Source organism: Halichoerus grypus, chromosome X, assembly GCF_964656455.1.
Source record: "Halichoerus grypus chromosome X, mHalGry1.hap1.1, whole genome shotgun sequence".
NCBI lineage: Eukaryota > Metazoa > Chordata > Mammalia > Carnivora > Phocidae > Halichoerus > Halichoerus grypus.
In genome coordinates this window covers 44,074,445-44,090,464 of record NC_135727.1, presented here as the reverse complement: position 1 = coordinate 44,090,464, position 16,020 = coordinate 44,074,445, and the positions used below count along the sequence as shown (strand labels likewise).

The following is a 16,020-nucleotide window of genomic DNA, read 5'->3' as shown; positions in this document are numbered from 1 at the left end:
ACCTTAGCAGACTCTAAGCAAATGCAACCTGAAGTCAGGCATGGTCGTTTGTTTTTTTTACTCATAGACATATTTGCAGTGTCTATTCCAGATAGAGTAGATACCAAGAATTCTGTTGAGTGAATGAATGAGCCATATTTTCAATCTTTAGGTAGTAAGAATGGTGGGGGTGGGGGGACAAGATAAAGAAGATGACGAATTTAAATGAGAGGTGGTAAGAAGTAACCGAATACAGTTTTCTTAAGCACCAGGAAAATTATTTCAACTGTATGTCTTTTCTCCACATTTTCTTATGGACCTTGGTGGAGCGTGTGGATCTCCTGCGTTCAAGAACCGATCTTGCACTTACGAGTTTTGGGACTCTGTGCTCTCTGGATCTGAGTTGCTTCTGTAATAAACTAGTTATGATAGCATTGTTGTAAACACCAGATAAAATAGTACCTGTAAAAATATGCCGTAAACTAAAAAACATTGTATAGTGCGAGGGTGATATTATCACAACTATGACAGTACTGCTTTCTCTGCTATTGAAATAAAAGACCTGATTAAAGAAACAAACAAAACAAAAACAAGTAAATAAATAAAGAGGAACCACCAAAGCCGTTTTGTCAATAACATCTGCCAATATTTACTGTACACAACATTACGACAGAAATTTTCATAAATGTATTCCAGAATCCATTTAAAAATTGTAATAGGAACTCATTCTATGACATTAACATCATTTCAAATGCATATGAAAAATATTTTTTTCTATAAAAGCATAAAGGAGATTGACGTTGCTTCAGATACTTAAAAGTCTCTTCAATAACCCGCCTAACAGAAGTCAGATGGATTCTTATATCAGCTTCTGCACGTTATCTGTTGCCATATCACCCATAACGAACCTCTGAAAAATTCACCACACGCTCATGAGAGAATGAGAGAGAAAAAGGTAAACATCATTATAACAAAAATAACCCCCACTGAGGCTGACCTACAGAAATATCTAGCAGAAATGACTGCTTGGGAAAGCCAAGAAAAGTGGCATGGTTAAGGAGAGTCCACAGTTGTCCAAGGAATAAACTGCACTCAAATATACATTAAAGCAGTGCCGATCCTGTTTGGTTCAAAGTGAAACTACTTTAAATATCCGCAGAATGCCACAACAAGAACAACAACTCTAGAGTTTGTCCCACTTTTTAAAGCTACAGGTCTTTTCCCGCCAAGTGAGGTGGCTCTGAAAAGAGCCTTTGGTTTGCTACGTGGTCAGGAGGTCCGGAGGCAGCTCATTGGCGGAGGGTGTACCTGATGATGGCCTGGTTGCCCTCGGACACGGCGTGCTTGCCAATCTCCCCGGGGAACAGCAGGCGCACGGCTGTCTGGATCTCCCTGGAGGTGATGGTGGAGCACTTGGTGGAGCGGGCCAGGCGAGAGGCTTCGTCGGCGATGCGCTCGAAGATGTCCTTAACGAACGAATCCAAGATGCTCACGGTCTTCTGCGAGAGGCTCAGGCCCTCGTGAACCTGCTTCAGAACCCTGGGGAAGTAGATAGTGAAACTGTTGGGGCAGCGGCGGCGGCGGCGGCTGCGGCGGCGGCGGCATTGGCGCCTTGGCTGCTCGTGCTTCGGGCTCTTCGGGTCCACTTCTGTGGGCTCCTCCGTGCCCACGCATTCGCCAGAAGAGGTCTCACAGCCAGGCTCAGCCATGTGGGGCTCGCCTTCCCGACAGCTCGGAAGGAAGGACAATGGCGGCTGCAGAGGGGCGCTGGCCCATTTATATTCACTGCATTTCCTGACGTCACGGGCAACCTCCATATCTGATTGGACAAAATGCAATGCAGGGAAGTGGGGCTCTATGCCAGGCCGTGTCCCCTGTGATTGCATACCCTCGAGCTTCACATCACATCGGACAATTAGAGAGGGAAATCCGGTGCCCTCTAAACTTCTTGGGACCTCGGTCAGATAATCTTTCAAACATTCCATTTCATTGTGCATTTTGTCTGCTGATTTTCAACATCAACACAGTAACAGATCTTAGGAGAGTCTTGTTTTTGTTGGAATACTTTATATTGCACATCATTACCTTATTTCTGATAAGCAGTAAGTGCTATTGGATCAGGACATGCTAGAAACCAGGATGCTCTGGAGACCCAGAGTCAATGTGTCCATCTCTTAAAATGACAGCAAAGGTAAGGTGGTGGTGATGGAAACACATGAGTACATTGGGAGAGAGGAAGAAAATGATGCCTGGGCTTAAACAGTTAATGAATGTGTAACAGGAGGTAGCAATATGTGAGCACCTTCCCTTTCTATTCAATTACTTTGTGTTTGGGGGGGGGTCCCGTTTTTGGCAGGTAGGGAGCAGCACACAAGAAAGGGTGGCATAAATTGGACCAGTCCCTTTTCATTTATCCACCCAAAGACAGTTTATTAAGGAGTTACAATTAAGAGGTGGGGGGGGGGGGATTTCAACTGGTCATAAGTAATTACACATCTCATAATAGCTCCTCGTGGTGCTAGTTTGTAAACGCTGTAAGGAAGGGCCAGCAGAATGGGATAAACCAGAGCTGAATCTTATTTCCCCATGTTTTCTGCACAAAGCAAGAGGTGAGGATATGAGATTAGCGTGGTTGTCTGTGGAACTGCTGAAATGCCTGGTGAAATGCCCTCTGAATCTTCAGGTATGTCCACAAGAGATAACAGGAGATCCCAGAAATTCACAAGCAGAGCTCTCATGTGCATGCCTGGCCTGCCCTGGTGGGGCAAGACCAGAGTAGTGCCCAGTAGTGTCCAGAGTAGAATGGAGAGAAAGTCAAGCCGCCAGGAATCCCCAGCGAGCCTCCATTCTGTCACAGTCACTTGCATACCTTTTCTTTTTTCTTGCCAAGCAACCAGATGCTGATCTTCACAGATGGCAAAACCACGACTAACAAATAAATCAGAACAGGCCTGGGCACACAGGCCAGTTTGTCAGGACCAGTTTGCTTACCTTTCCAAGCAACTACTATCATTGTCAGCTGCTCAGCCTAACCCAACAGGTGCCACTACAGGAGAGGAGAGGGAGAAGGACCAGTCCCAGAGGGCCCATTCCCAGTGTACCCCAAAGTCCTCTTCCTCCTGACAGCCTGGAACCTGCAGCTACCACAGATGGGTCCCTCTGAAGATCCTTTCCCCTCTTCTGGCTTTCCAGGCATCGTATCAACTAATCAGAGTTGGTATTAAGCTTCCTGTTGCCTCTCTCAGAAGTCCTACACAAACACGCCAGTGAGAAGAAAGGTCAACCAACAACATTTGTTCACTGATGCCCCAGCAGGGGAGCTCTGGGAACACTTCACCAGAAGCACCAAAGATTGTAGGCTTTTCAACTTCGGCTTACTGAGAGAGTCTGACCTCCATATCCCAGGCCCCTAGTTCCAGAGGAATGACTGGCCAATTTGGGGGCCATTTCTCCTACTACTCAGAATGGACTGTTGTCCTGGGCTAAGCCACCATAGCTTGGGCAGGAACTCTCGCATGGCCAGCAGAGTGCTGGTGCAAATCAAGAGACATAATTGACGAGCACCTGCCCCGAGTTCTGACCAAGACCCTCAGGAGAAATGGCAAAAACCATAGTCTCCAAACACAGCACACAAAGAAGTAGTCATACAGATAAAAACACCAAAAAGGTTTTTAATGTTTTTAGCAGCACTTGCCAAGTTTAAAATTGTTTTCTTAACACTAGTTAGGTTGTAAAAACCATACCCGCACACTAGAATTGCTGACCAAATATAAGTGTTGTTGGGTGAAAAAAAAAAAAAAAACACACACACACACACACACACACACACACACACACACACACACGCCAATTTACCCAAATTGTCTAAGAAACCACCAGAGGGACCTATACTAATCAACTCTTGTTGATCAGACATTGGATGTGGCCATCAGGGGAAGTCCCAGAGCTCGGACAAGGCGGCTCTCTGCAGCTGAGGTAGTGCCTAAAAGGGCCAATGGCTGAGGACTGCCAGCTGACTGCACTCTCAGCAGCTGAAGCAGAGTCTGTCTGTGAGGAGAGTTCTGGTTGGAACATCTTCATGTCTATCATCGCCTCATTATCAAATGATACTCTGGCTACCCAGGCAACCGTAGTTTGACAGTCGTTTTCTCTCAGCACTAGCTTTTGGCTTCCATTTCTTGGTGAAAAGAGGTATGTTATCACATTATTCGGTATTCCATTTTTAGGCACCGTGCCCTGTTGTCTGCTATCTTGCTCTCTATGCTTATATCCTAGCTTTACTCCAATGTATCCACATGTGCTCCCTGAATCCGGGATGTCATGGCTTCCTTAAATTTGGGGAAATTACCAGACATTTGTCTTTGAATGTTATTCTTCCAAAATTCATCCAAGTTTCTGCTTCTGGAATGCCTATGAGATGCACTTAATAACTACCTACCCCATTCCCTAAGTCTCTTTGCCTCACTCTCATCCTATTTTTGTCTTTATCCTTCTATGAGGCGTTCTGTCTTATTTCTTTCACCTATCTTCTAGTTCACCCATTCTCTCTATCTGGTGTGTCTCCTTTGTTGTGTAAACTTGTGTGGATCTTTTAATCTAGCGGTTCCTATTTTCAAGACTAGAAAACCATTTAAGACATTTTTGATAACTAGTCGCTTCCTACTCATATTTTACATGTCTTGTAATTATTTTTTAAAGATTTTACTTATTTATGTGTCAGAGAGAGAGAGCGCGCACAAGCAGGGGGAGCGGCAGGCAGAGGGAGAAGCAGGCTCCCCGCTGAGCAGGGAGCCCGATGTGGGACTCGATCCCAGGACCCTGGGATCATGACCGGAGCTGAAGGCAGATGCTTAACCGACGGAGCCACCCAGGCGTCCCTCTTGTAGTTATTTATATAAACGTTTTAGCCGTTTTTTAAAGTTGGCATTTGGTAATAATACTTTGGAACTTTCCAGTTTGGTTTCTTGTTTGATTTTGAGAAGGGTGGCTTGTTTTGGGATTGTGTGCGTGTATAGGAGGACTTTATCTGCAAGAATCCTGTAACAACCTCAATTAAGGTTACTCCTCCGGGAAGGATTAGAAGTGCATTTGCCATGTGTCTGCGTTTGTGACCGGGAACTGTTGGCATCATGCTGGTAATGCTAACCTGAACCCCAGAGCTACACCAGGACACTCGTGTGAATGCACATTCTCAGGGAAAATTTTTTTTTCCCCTCACTCAGAACTAAGGACCGGGAATAGAATTTTCCTTGGCACCTCCTTTTCCCAGTAGGAAACAGTCCAGTTTTCTCAAAGTTTGTAGTCATTCAAGCACCACTTCATGCAAAGCCGAGTATGTACTGCGATGGGTCTTACTTGCTCAGGGCCATGTAGCAAGCGGTAAAAAACAACAACATCAAAAAAAAAAAAAAAAAACAACAACTGTACATTCAAATAGCCTGAGTTAAAATACATGGTCGACATCAAGGGAAATCTTTTTACCACTATTAATTTGAACAGTTCTCCTCTGACCTGATGGAAGTGGTGAGAGATACGTCCACGCACAGGCCCGGATTCAGATCCTTCTCCTCACGGTTAAAAGCATGCAGCTAGTCAAACAAAGAAACAAACGGCAGGTCAAGTATCATACCAGATTCCCCCTCAATCGCAGAGGCTGAGTACCCAGTAAGACTCTTACTGGTTCAGCCTGAGACACCTGACCTCACACTGGGCCCAATGCCGTGAGTCAGCGGCTCCACATCCCTGATTGGCTAACTCCCAGCTGACTGAGGCTTGAGTTGCCTTGACTAGAAGCCTCCATCATCCTCATGAAGCCGATCTGCAAGTCCTGAAGATTTGTGATTTCCACAAGAAAAGATTACAGGCTTGGGAAGTATAGAGTCAGATAAATCTGGGCTACTTAAAGTGTTAGCTACAGTTCCTAGGGAGCCTGAAATAGGAATTATTTCCTGAACTTCTTGATTTAGCGATGTCTGTACTGACTTTGGGTTTTCTCTTCTGTTTTTCCAAGAATTCCATAGCAAAAGTAATGTTGAATAAGTTTGATTGGGGGTGGGCACGCGGGGGCTGCGTTGTCTAAGCGGCTGCCTTTGGCTCAAGTCATGATCCCAGGGTCCTGGGATTGAGCCCCTCATCAGGCTCTCTGCTCAGTGGGGAGCCTGCTTCTCCTCTCCCTCTGCCTGCCGCTCTGCCTACTTGTCCTCACTCTCGCACTCTCGCTCTCCATCAAATAAATAAATAAAATCCTTAATAAAAAAGTTTCATTAGGGCATGTTCGACTTATTAGTACTATTTTCCCAGGGTGGTGGCTTATAATTTGTTACTTAAGCAACAAATCCACTTCTCTCAATCAGTCTTTACCATTAACCACACTATTAGAGAATGAATGCTCAGCAGATGCCCTTTGTCCTCAGTTGCCTTCAGAAGTGATCAGAGGCACTCACTTCCCTTTTGTCTAGGCCTCAACATCCATTTTTCCTCACTGCATCTTGGAGTTTGTATCTGTCACTCACCTTCACACTCCCAGTCTTCACAGTCTATATGGTGCATTCGATGTTGTTTTACTCATGCTGCTATTTGATTTCTGAACTTACGGAGCAAAGCACCCAAAGGAGTGCAAAAATGACCTAACGGATTCCATTTCTTAATATGACTTCTCACATAAAACGATACATATGGGACCAGTACGTAAGAGCAAGACGCAAAACCTTTGTGTGCCATATGGACAAACACGGGGACTTTGAAACAGCAGCAGTGAGCATGATAGAAAGGAAGTGCCTCAGTGGAAGGCTGTTTATGCAAAGAGGCTCACCGTTGTACCTTTGAAAACGGGCATGGTGGCGAAGAGCCTTTGGCTCCCCAAATATTTTTCCCCATCTTGAGGCACTACCAAGGACAATTTCCTGGTCGTTGATTTCCTGATAATTTTTCCCACTGGCCTTACAGAATAAATTCCGTATTTTTCCAAATCCTTTCATTAGATTTTTCAAAAATTCCAGAAGGACAATAAGCAATAAACCTTACAAGGGTGGCCACTGATGCTAAATTCTTACTCTAATGATCCTAAGGAGAACTCCGGAGGTATAATGGCTCATCCGAGTTCTCCTACATTGGACCAAACAAACAACAAAACAACAACAAAAAACCCAGACTTGGCACCTAGTGATGGAAGAGGCATTGCACCCCTTCAGGTCTTTGCTACACACAGAAGCCTTCTCTGGTATCCTCATTTTTCTGGAACTGCCCACCCTATTTTCCTGGAAGTCATATTGTTCTGCCACAGCTAAATGAGTTTTGTGATCTGACACTCCAGGAGGTTCCTGGGGCACTTCTGATGGGCTAAGGAAAGTTTCTTTGATTTTTGTAGATTATCCACATTGGTTTGGCAGGGCATGTCATCTTTCCCAGGGGCATTTACAAAGTATTTCAAAAGTACAAATGCCATTCTTAAAATACTGACCAAATATTGATTGCTAAAAGTACCGTAATCAATTTCTAAAAATTGAAATCAGAGTATATTCACTTTTACAGAGATAGGAAGCTAGAAAAATAAAAACTACAATAAAATTAAGCAACACTAATACCGTCTTGAGTAAAAGGGTGGTGAATGGGGTCACCTCACTTCTCTAACGGGACAACAAATAATCAATATGATGGAAGAGGCAGTGCATGTGCCCGTGTACAGCTCAGGTTTCATATCTCACATGGGTTGTTCTATCCCCCCACCGCACCCCCGCTTGCACCCAAATCATAGGAAGACATCCTTAACCCCCAGGACCACAAATGGGATCATATTCGGAGATAGAATCATTAATGAGGCAATCAAGGTAAAATACCCTCTTTAGCACGGATACTAATCCAAAATGACTTTTGCCTGTATAAAAGGGGGGAATGTCCACACAGAGACATGCGCATAGAGAAGAAAATGTGGGGAATACAACAACAACAACAACAAAATCAATGGGAGAAGTCAGTAATGTAAGAGCCCGAGAGAGAGAGACCAGGAACTGATTCTTCCCTCACACATCTCAGAAGGAAGCAACCTGGCCCACAACCCTTGATTTGGACTTCCAACCTCCAGAACTGTGAGACAATACACCTCTGTTAAGCTCCCCAGTCTGTGGTACTTTGTAATGATAGACTTAGCACACTCATGCAGATTTTGATTCCGGAAGTGGGATGAAGTTGTAGCGAAGACTTAGTAAGTTGGGAGTGGCTCTGAGACTGGGTAATGGGGCGGGGGGGGGCAGAAACTGGGTAACGGGTAAGGATGGTAGAGTTTTGAGATACGTGATAGAACAAGCTGAGATTGCTTTGAGGGACTGTTGGATGAAATATGGACATTAAGTGTATTTCAGGTGAGGCCTCATACAGAAAAGAGGAGAGCTGTAGGGAAAGACTTTATCATCTTAGAGAATACATAGAGCATCATGAAAATTATGTTGCTAGAAGTGTGAGTGCGAAGGGTGCTGCTGCTGAGGTAGCAGATGGAAATTAGAGGCATGTTATTGGAAACTTGAGAAATGGCCATCCTTGTTATCGGGTGACAGAGCATTTGCCCACACCATGTTCCAGTGTTTTGTGTTTGGTGAAGACTAGAACGTTCACATGAGAAGCTGGGACAGATAAGCTGAGGAGATTTGTAAGCACAGTGTTGAAGGCATGGCCTGGTCTCCCCTTGCTGCTCATAGTAAATGCCAGAGGAGAGCTGTAAATTCAAGAAGGTAGCGTGAAATGAGAAGAAACTAGCACGTGCTGATTTGCAACCTTCTCAGCCTAACCAGGTAGGCTGCTTTGGAAAAAGGGCCAAGGCTGTGCCTGGAAAACCATCAGTTGGGAGCTTAGGCATGTGACACGTGGGTCCAATCGACCATCTCAGCAGAAGCCAGGAATGGAGACATAGTTATGCAAGTAAAATGTGTGGATACTGTGCGATACTGTGCGATAGCTTGAACCCTTTGGATTGCAGGGAAAGCCAACAGGTGTCTTATTCTGAGAATTTGGTGCTGGCTGAAAGGTGGCCCGCTAGACCTAAAGGGAAAGAGATGGGACAACACGAAGGAAGACTGTTGGGACTGCTGGGATTCGGCAGGCGAGAAAAGGGCCCCCAGATATATCTCACTGGGAACGTGTGCTGTTCTTCAGGAAAGGGGGCAAAGGACCCCACAGAAGGTTCAGGGGCTGGCAGGGCTGCCACTGCCACTACAGACCCAGAGGCGCAATGCCAGGGTCTGTAGAGCCATCTTCTCCTTGATTCCTGAGACCGAGGCTACCTCCTGGGTTCCAAAGGTTAGGAACACCTGGCCTTCAGAAGAAGGTACTGCAGCAGCCCTGGACAGGTGGGAGGCCGCCACTTCCCATGGCAGAGAGCGTGGGGCTGCCACCCCTTGTGGGAGCAGAGCTCAGAGCCTAGAGCCAGAGAGGATTCTTTTCCATGCTTATGCTCTAATATAATGTTTCCTACTCGGACCCAAACTTGCTCTGGACCCACGAACCCTTGTTTCCCTTTCCGATACCTTGATTTTGGAATAGTAATGACTGTCCTGTGCCTGTCCGTCCACTGTATTTTGGGAGCAGATAACTTCTTGTCTTCTGTCACACATTCTCAGCTGGGCAGGAATTACGCCTCAGCATTAATCATAGCTGGAAATGCACCCTTATCTGGTGTACAGGATATTTAGATGAAATTTTGCCTCTGCATTGATGCTGGAATGGGCGAAGGCTTTTGGTGACATTCACACAGGATGAATGCATTGTGGACATAAGGACATGAATTTGGGGGGCGAGAGGGCTGACTCTTACGGGTTGAACTTTGTGCTCCCATAATTGATATGTTGTATTCCTGATCCCTCATTCTTCTAAATGTGACCTCATTTGATGGTAGACTACTACCCTGGCATTACCCTGGTGGTCGTGTTCAGGTGAAATCATTAAGGTAGGCCTCACCCAGTAGGACTGTTGTCCTTAGGAAAAGGAGAGATTTGGAGTCACAGACACTCACAGAGGGAAGACCACGTGAGTAGATATTGTGAGAACGTGGCTATTTTAGGGCAAAGAGAATGACTTATGAAAGATGCTTGCCTCATAGCCCAGAGACTCACCCACCCATCAGACAATGAGTTTGGACCTCTAGCATCCAGGACTGTGAGGCAATAAATGGACATGTCATTTAAGTTGACCAGTCCCTGGTATTTGATTTAGCAGCCCCACAAAGCTAATATAAACATCCTTCAATCACCACGATTAAAACACCTATGACTAAGCCATCAAGCAAAGGAGAAATAGCCGGTAAAGACTAACAGCTCTTTCCCCCATCCCCACCACCACCGATCTCCAAGGTGGCACAACCAAGGAGGTCTCCTGTGGCTCACCTTGGGACAGCTTCTCACACGTGGGGCCAAGAGCTGTGTCTCAGAGGACGGAGGTCCCCTCATTGGCTGACTCAGGAGAGTGTGGGGCTTGAGCTGCTCTGAACAGAGTCTCCCACCATCCCCATGATGAGGTGTTGCACGTCATGAAATTTGAAGTTTCTCAAAAACAAAAGTTGGTAGCCTGAAAGGAACAGAGTCAGATAAGTCTGGATGTGTCAGAAAAGTAACTTCAGTTTCTAGGGAGCCTGAATAGGTTTTCTTTCTTGAACTCCTGGACTTAGGTATTTCTGTACTGGGTTTGGGTCCTTGCTTGTGTTTTCCAATGAATTGCAATGAATTCCAGTGAATCCCAATGAATTGAATTAATATGAGTAGTGCTTAGAAGAAATTGACTTGGGGGGCACCTGGGTGGCTCAGTCGGTTGGGTGTCTGCCTTCAGCTCAGGTCATGAGCCCAGGGTCCTGGGATTGAGCCCGGCATCGGGTTCCCTGCTCAGTAGGGAGCCTGCTTCTCCCTCTCCCTCTGCTGCTCCTCCTCTTTGTGCGCTCCCTCTCTCTCTCTCTCTCAAATAAATAAATAAATCTTAAAAAAAAAGAGGAGAGACTGACTTGGGTATGCTTGTCCTATTAATACTATTTTCCCGTGTCGATGCTTATGATGTGTTAGCGAAGCAGGAGCCCTTCCCTTATATCATCTTCTTAGTAACCACAGCATTAGACCATGATTGCTCACCAGGTACATTTTTCCTGACTCACCCACTGAAGCGAATAGTCAGATGTATTCACTTTCCACTCTGGACTTCAACATCGAACCCCATTTTCTTTCTCTTTCCCAGATTTCGTGCGTGCCACTCACACTTGCATTCCCAGTCTTCCAACCACAGCCCAATTTGGGTGCATTTTAACCTAGTTTTCCTAGTGCTCCCACTGGATCGGAAATTACAGACGCAAAAGAGCCCACGTGTGCCCTCCCTCCCCGACACACATCACACATGTCCTAATGGATTCCCATTCTTTTTTTTTTTTCTTTAAGTTTTTGTTTTGATTCCAGCTGGTTAACATACAGTGTTATATTAGTTTCAGGTGTAAAATATAGTGATTCAACAATTGCATATATCACCTGGTGTTCATCAGGACAAGGACCCTCCTTAAACCCCATCACCTGTTTATCCCATGCCCCCCAGCCCTCCTTTCCCCTGGAAACCATCAGTTTGTTTTCTATAATTAAGAGTCTGTTTCATGAGTCCTCTCCCCTTCCCTCTGTCTCTCCCCTCCCCTCACTTTGCTCATTTCTTTGGTTTCTTAAATTCCACATGTGAGTGAAATCCTAAGGGTCGTGATCCAGCTGTCACTCACCCTCCTGGCTTGCCCAGTGCCGAGTCAGCTGACTTTCAAAGCTCCAGGCTCCAAGTCCCATTGGTTATACAAACTCACGGTATTCAGCCCTTCTGGTTTCCACAGCCAAACAGTATGGGTATTAGCGTCCCCCGTGTGAGCTCCCTGGTGCGAGGGCCCATTTCTCTGCCCTCTCCCCATGCACAGCTCCCTCCTTCCTGTGGGCAGCCTCCATCCACATTTCTGACCTTCCTAACCTTTCAGATGCAGCTTCCTCCCTATATTTAGTTGTGGGGTTTCTTCTTCCAGTCCTTGGGTTGCTCTCTGGTTTATTTAATATTTGAGGATGATATCTACTTTTAAATGTGGGACACGGTGAGCTCAGGCTCCTCCTATTCTGCCATCTTCCCAAGCTCCTCTGGATTCACGTTCCTAAAATGACTTTTTAAATAATATGATATGTACGAGACCAATGTGCATGAATAACTGAAAAACCACTGTAATTCATGTGGTCCAAAAAGGCATTTTGAACCAGCAGCACTCAGCATGATAGAAATTAAGTGACTTATGAAACAGAATTTTATTTTTCTAAATGGTCCACAGTCCTTTCTCTGAAAAGGCATATGGCTCTGAAAAGAATTTTGGCTTCAAAAATTTAGTTCCCCATGTAAATGGCAATTTCTAAGGACCCCCCACAGGGATTTACTGGCACTTCATTTTATGGTAGCTTTCCTTGGGTATTTATGCAGCAAAACCCCCATCCCATTTCATATCCCTTTGGCTTTATCTCTCGTCTAATGGGCTCAAGAAAAGGTTGGATTGCTCTAGTTTACCTAGCTTTTGTCTCACTGTTTGGCTCAGAGTGACACCTTTCACAGGTTTCTACATTCAAATCAAAGGTTATTTAGAATTTATTTTAAAAGGTCACATGGAACACACAGCGCACATGAAGAAATAGTGGGTTTTCCTGCAACCTGTAACAGATTTCAAAGGATTGAAGCCCCCACCCCTCCCCCCGCCAGTGTGTTCTTCCTTCACAGATATATAGGAAGCTAGAAGTCAATTAAATGGAAAGCACTTGGATAATCACCAACTACTTTGAAATTCAGCATGTACCTAAAGGAAAAGGAAACAAAGAAAGGAAAAAAAACCATGCACCAGGAAGAAAAACACAATGAGCCTTAAAGTGCATTACCATTACCCTCAGTCTTCCTATCCATCAAATCACTTGAGGTAGAGGAAGGATTCACCTTAGTTCTCTTAATTGCCAAACAGCCTCCTCTTATTTTGATGTAAAACCATAGGGACAGGTCCCACTGTGACATCTGCATGTTTACACTTCAACCACCCTGGTTGAAAGGAAGAGCTTCAACAGAAACCCACAGGCACACGGACAATCACACCACCTTCCCCCTCAATCTCCAGGCTGCATGACACAGGAAGGCTGTTATTGGTTCAGCCCTAGTCACCCCACCACCCTTTGGGCCAATGGCCGTGGATCCTGCGCTGCCAGTTGCTTATTGGCTGCTGCTAGCGGAGGCTGGGAGCACAGCTGCTCTCATTGGATGACCCCGTCATCCAGGCATAATTGCAGGGCAAGAAGCTTTTTGTGTCAAAAGGGAAAGATGATAGGCTCCCAAGGCACAGAATCAGATAAATTTGAATGAAGTAAAGTATGGCTTTCTCTTATTTTATTTATGTATTTATGTATTTATGTATTTATGTATGTATGTATTTATTTATTTATTTTTATTTTATTGTGTTTCGTTAGTCACCTAAAGTAGGCCTTTCCCAAGGTCGGGAGCTTGAGTAGGGCATGATTCTGCATAGTTTGAGTTTTCTGCATGGTGTTTGGGCCTTCTTTCATGTATTTCACTGAATTAGGATGAGGGGATACGTTGAGGGATTGTGAATGTTAAGTGTGACTTTTGTATCTGCTATAGCGCTTCACTTGTTGCTGTATCAACACACTCGAAAATTCTCTAGACGATACTACTCTACACAAGTGGGAGAAGGAGAATACCAAAGGCATGTAAAATTATTGTGGCCCCAACTGTGACGTAGAGTCCCGAAGACGCTGACCTGAAGGAATGGGCCACTTAGGAAAGTGATAAAATGCGACATGGTCAAGGAAAATCATAACAGACTGCAGCACACACATATATTAAAGTGGACTTGCGCACGGTAAAGGTGTTTGAAGAACGGGCAGAATGGCACAGGTCGAAACGCTAGAGTAGGTGGCACTCTGGAGAGTTACAGGTCTCTTTGTGCCAAGTGAGGTGGCTCTGAAAAGAGCCTTTGGTTTGCGAGGTGGTCAGGTGGTCCGGGGGCAGCTCATTTGCATCTGTTGAACATGATGACGGACTTGGTGGCCTCAGACACGGCATGCTTGCCAATCTCCCCGGGCAGCAGCAGGCGCACGGCTGTCTGGATCTCCCTGGAGGTGATGGTGGAGCGCTTCGTGGTGCGGAGCAGGTGAGAGGCCTCGCTGGTGATGCGCTCGAAGATGTCCTTGACGAAGGAATCCATGACGCTCACGGCCTCCTGCGAGAGGCTCAGGCCGTCGTGAATATGCCTCAGAACCCTGGGGAAGTAGGTGGCGAAACTGTCGGGGCAGCGGCGGCGGCCGCGGCGGCCACGGCGGCGGCCTCCGCGCCTCGGCTGCTTCTGCTTCGGGCTCTTCGGGTCCGCTGCCGTGGGCTCCTCGGTGCCGAGGCTTTCCTCAGAAGAGGTCTCACAGCCAGGTTCAGCCATGTGGGGCTCGCCTTCCCGACAGCTCAGAAGGAAGGGCACTGGCGGCAGCTTGAGCAGCGCAGGCCCATTTATAGTCGCTTCATTTCCTGACGTCACCGGCAAGTCCTATCTGATTGGACAACATGCAAAACCAAGAAGCGGGTCACTGAGCCAGGTCCTGTCAGATCTGACTGCTTGCCCTCGAGCTTGACCTCTCTTCAGTCAGAGTCGGAATCAGGCGTCCTCTAATTTTCTTGTGACGGCCTCCAGAAAAAAGTTCAAACATTCCGTGTAAAGAAGTAGTGTACCTCCAGATGTCGGGTCACGATCTCAGGGTTGTGAAATACAGAGCAACTTCAGGCTCTGTGCTGAGCTTGGACCCCGCTTGGGAATCTCTCCCTCTCCCCCTGCCCATCCCCCTACTCCCCTCCCTCTCTCTCTGATTCTCTTTAAAAAAAAAATTTCATACTGGAAATCTGGAGGAAACTACACCTTTACAAGGAATGTTTGAACATTTTTCTGGAGGCCGTCACAAGAAAATTAGAGGACGCCTGATTCCGACTCTGACTGAAGAGACGTCAAGCTCGAGGGCAAGCAGTCAGATCTGACAGGACCTGGCTCAGTGACCCGCTTCTTGGTTTTGCATGTTGTCCAATCAGATAGGACTTGCCGGTGACGTCAGGAAATGAAGCGACTATAAATGGGCCTGCGCTGCTCAAGCTGCCGCCAGTGCCCTTCCTTCTGAGCTGTCGGGAAGGCGAGCCCCACATGGCTGAACCTGGCTGTGAGACCTCTTCTGAGGAAAGCCTCGGCACCGAGGAGCCCACGGCAGCGGACCCGAAGAGCCCGAAGCAGAAGCAGCCGAAGCGCGGAGGCCGCCGCCGTGGCCGCCGCGGCCATCGCCGCTGCCCCGACAGTTTCGCCACCTACTTCCCCAGGGTTCTGAGGAATGTTCACGACGGCCTGAGCCTCTCGCAGGAGGCCGTGAGCGTCATGGATTCGTTCGTCAAGGACATCTTCGAGCGCATCACCAGCGAGGCCTCTCACCTGCTCCGCACCACGAAGCGCTCCACCATCACCTCCAGGGAGATCCAGACAGCCGTGCGCCTGCTGCTGCCCGGGGAGATTGGCAAGCACGCCGTGTCTGAGGCCACCAAGGCCGTCATCAGGTTCAACAGACGCAAATGAGCTGCCCCCGGACCACCTGACCACCTCGCAAACCAAAGGCTCTTTTCAGAGCCACCTCACTTGGCACAAAGAGACCTGTAACTCTCCAGAGTGCCACCTACTCTAGCGTTTCGACCTGTGCCATTCTGCCCGTTCTTCAAACACCTTTACCGTGCGCAAGTCCACTTTAATATATGTGTGTGCTGCAGTCTGTTATGATTTTCCTTGACCATGTCGCATTTTATCACTTTCCTAAGTGGCCCATTCCTTCAGGTCAGCGTCTTCGGGACTCTACGTCACAGTTGGGGCCACAATAATTTTACTTGCCTTTTGTATTCTCCTTCTCCCACTTGTGTAGAGTAGTATCGTCTAGAGAATTTTCGAGTGTGTTGATATAGCAACAAGTGAAGCACTGTAGCAGATACAAAACTCACACT

General features: G+C 46.6%; 1 protein-coding gene across 1 annotated transcript in view; it reads left to right on the top strand.

Annotated features, from left to right (window-relative positions):
- The window catches only part of LOC144380373 (uncharacterized), a 60,574-nt gene extending 44,970 nt beyond the window's left edge, over nt 1–15,604 (top strand). The window contains exon 4 of the mRNA XM_078064009.1: nt 15,398–15,604. Within this exon, the coding sequence (XP_077920135.1) occupies nt 15,398–15,604 (207 nt within the window). The remainder of the gene's footprint in view (nt 1–15,397) is intronic.
- The last annotated feature ends 416 nt before the right edge of the window (nt 15,605–16,020 follow it).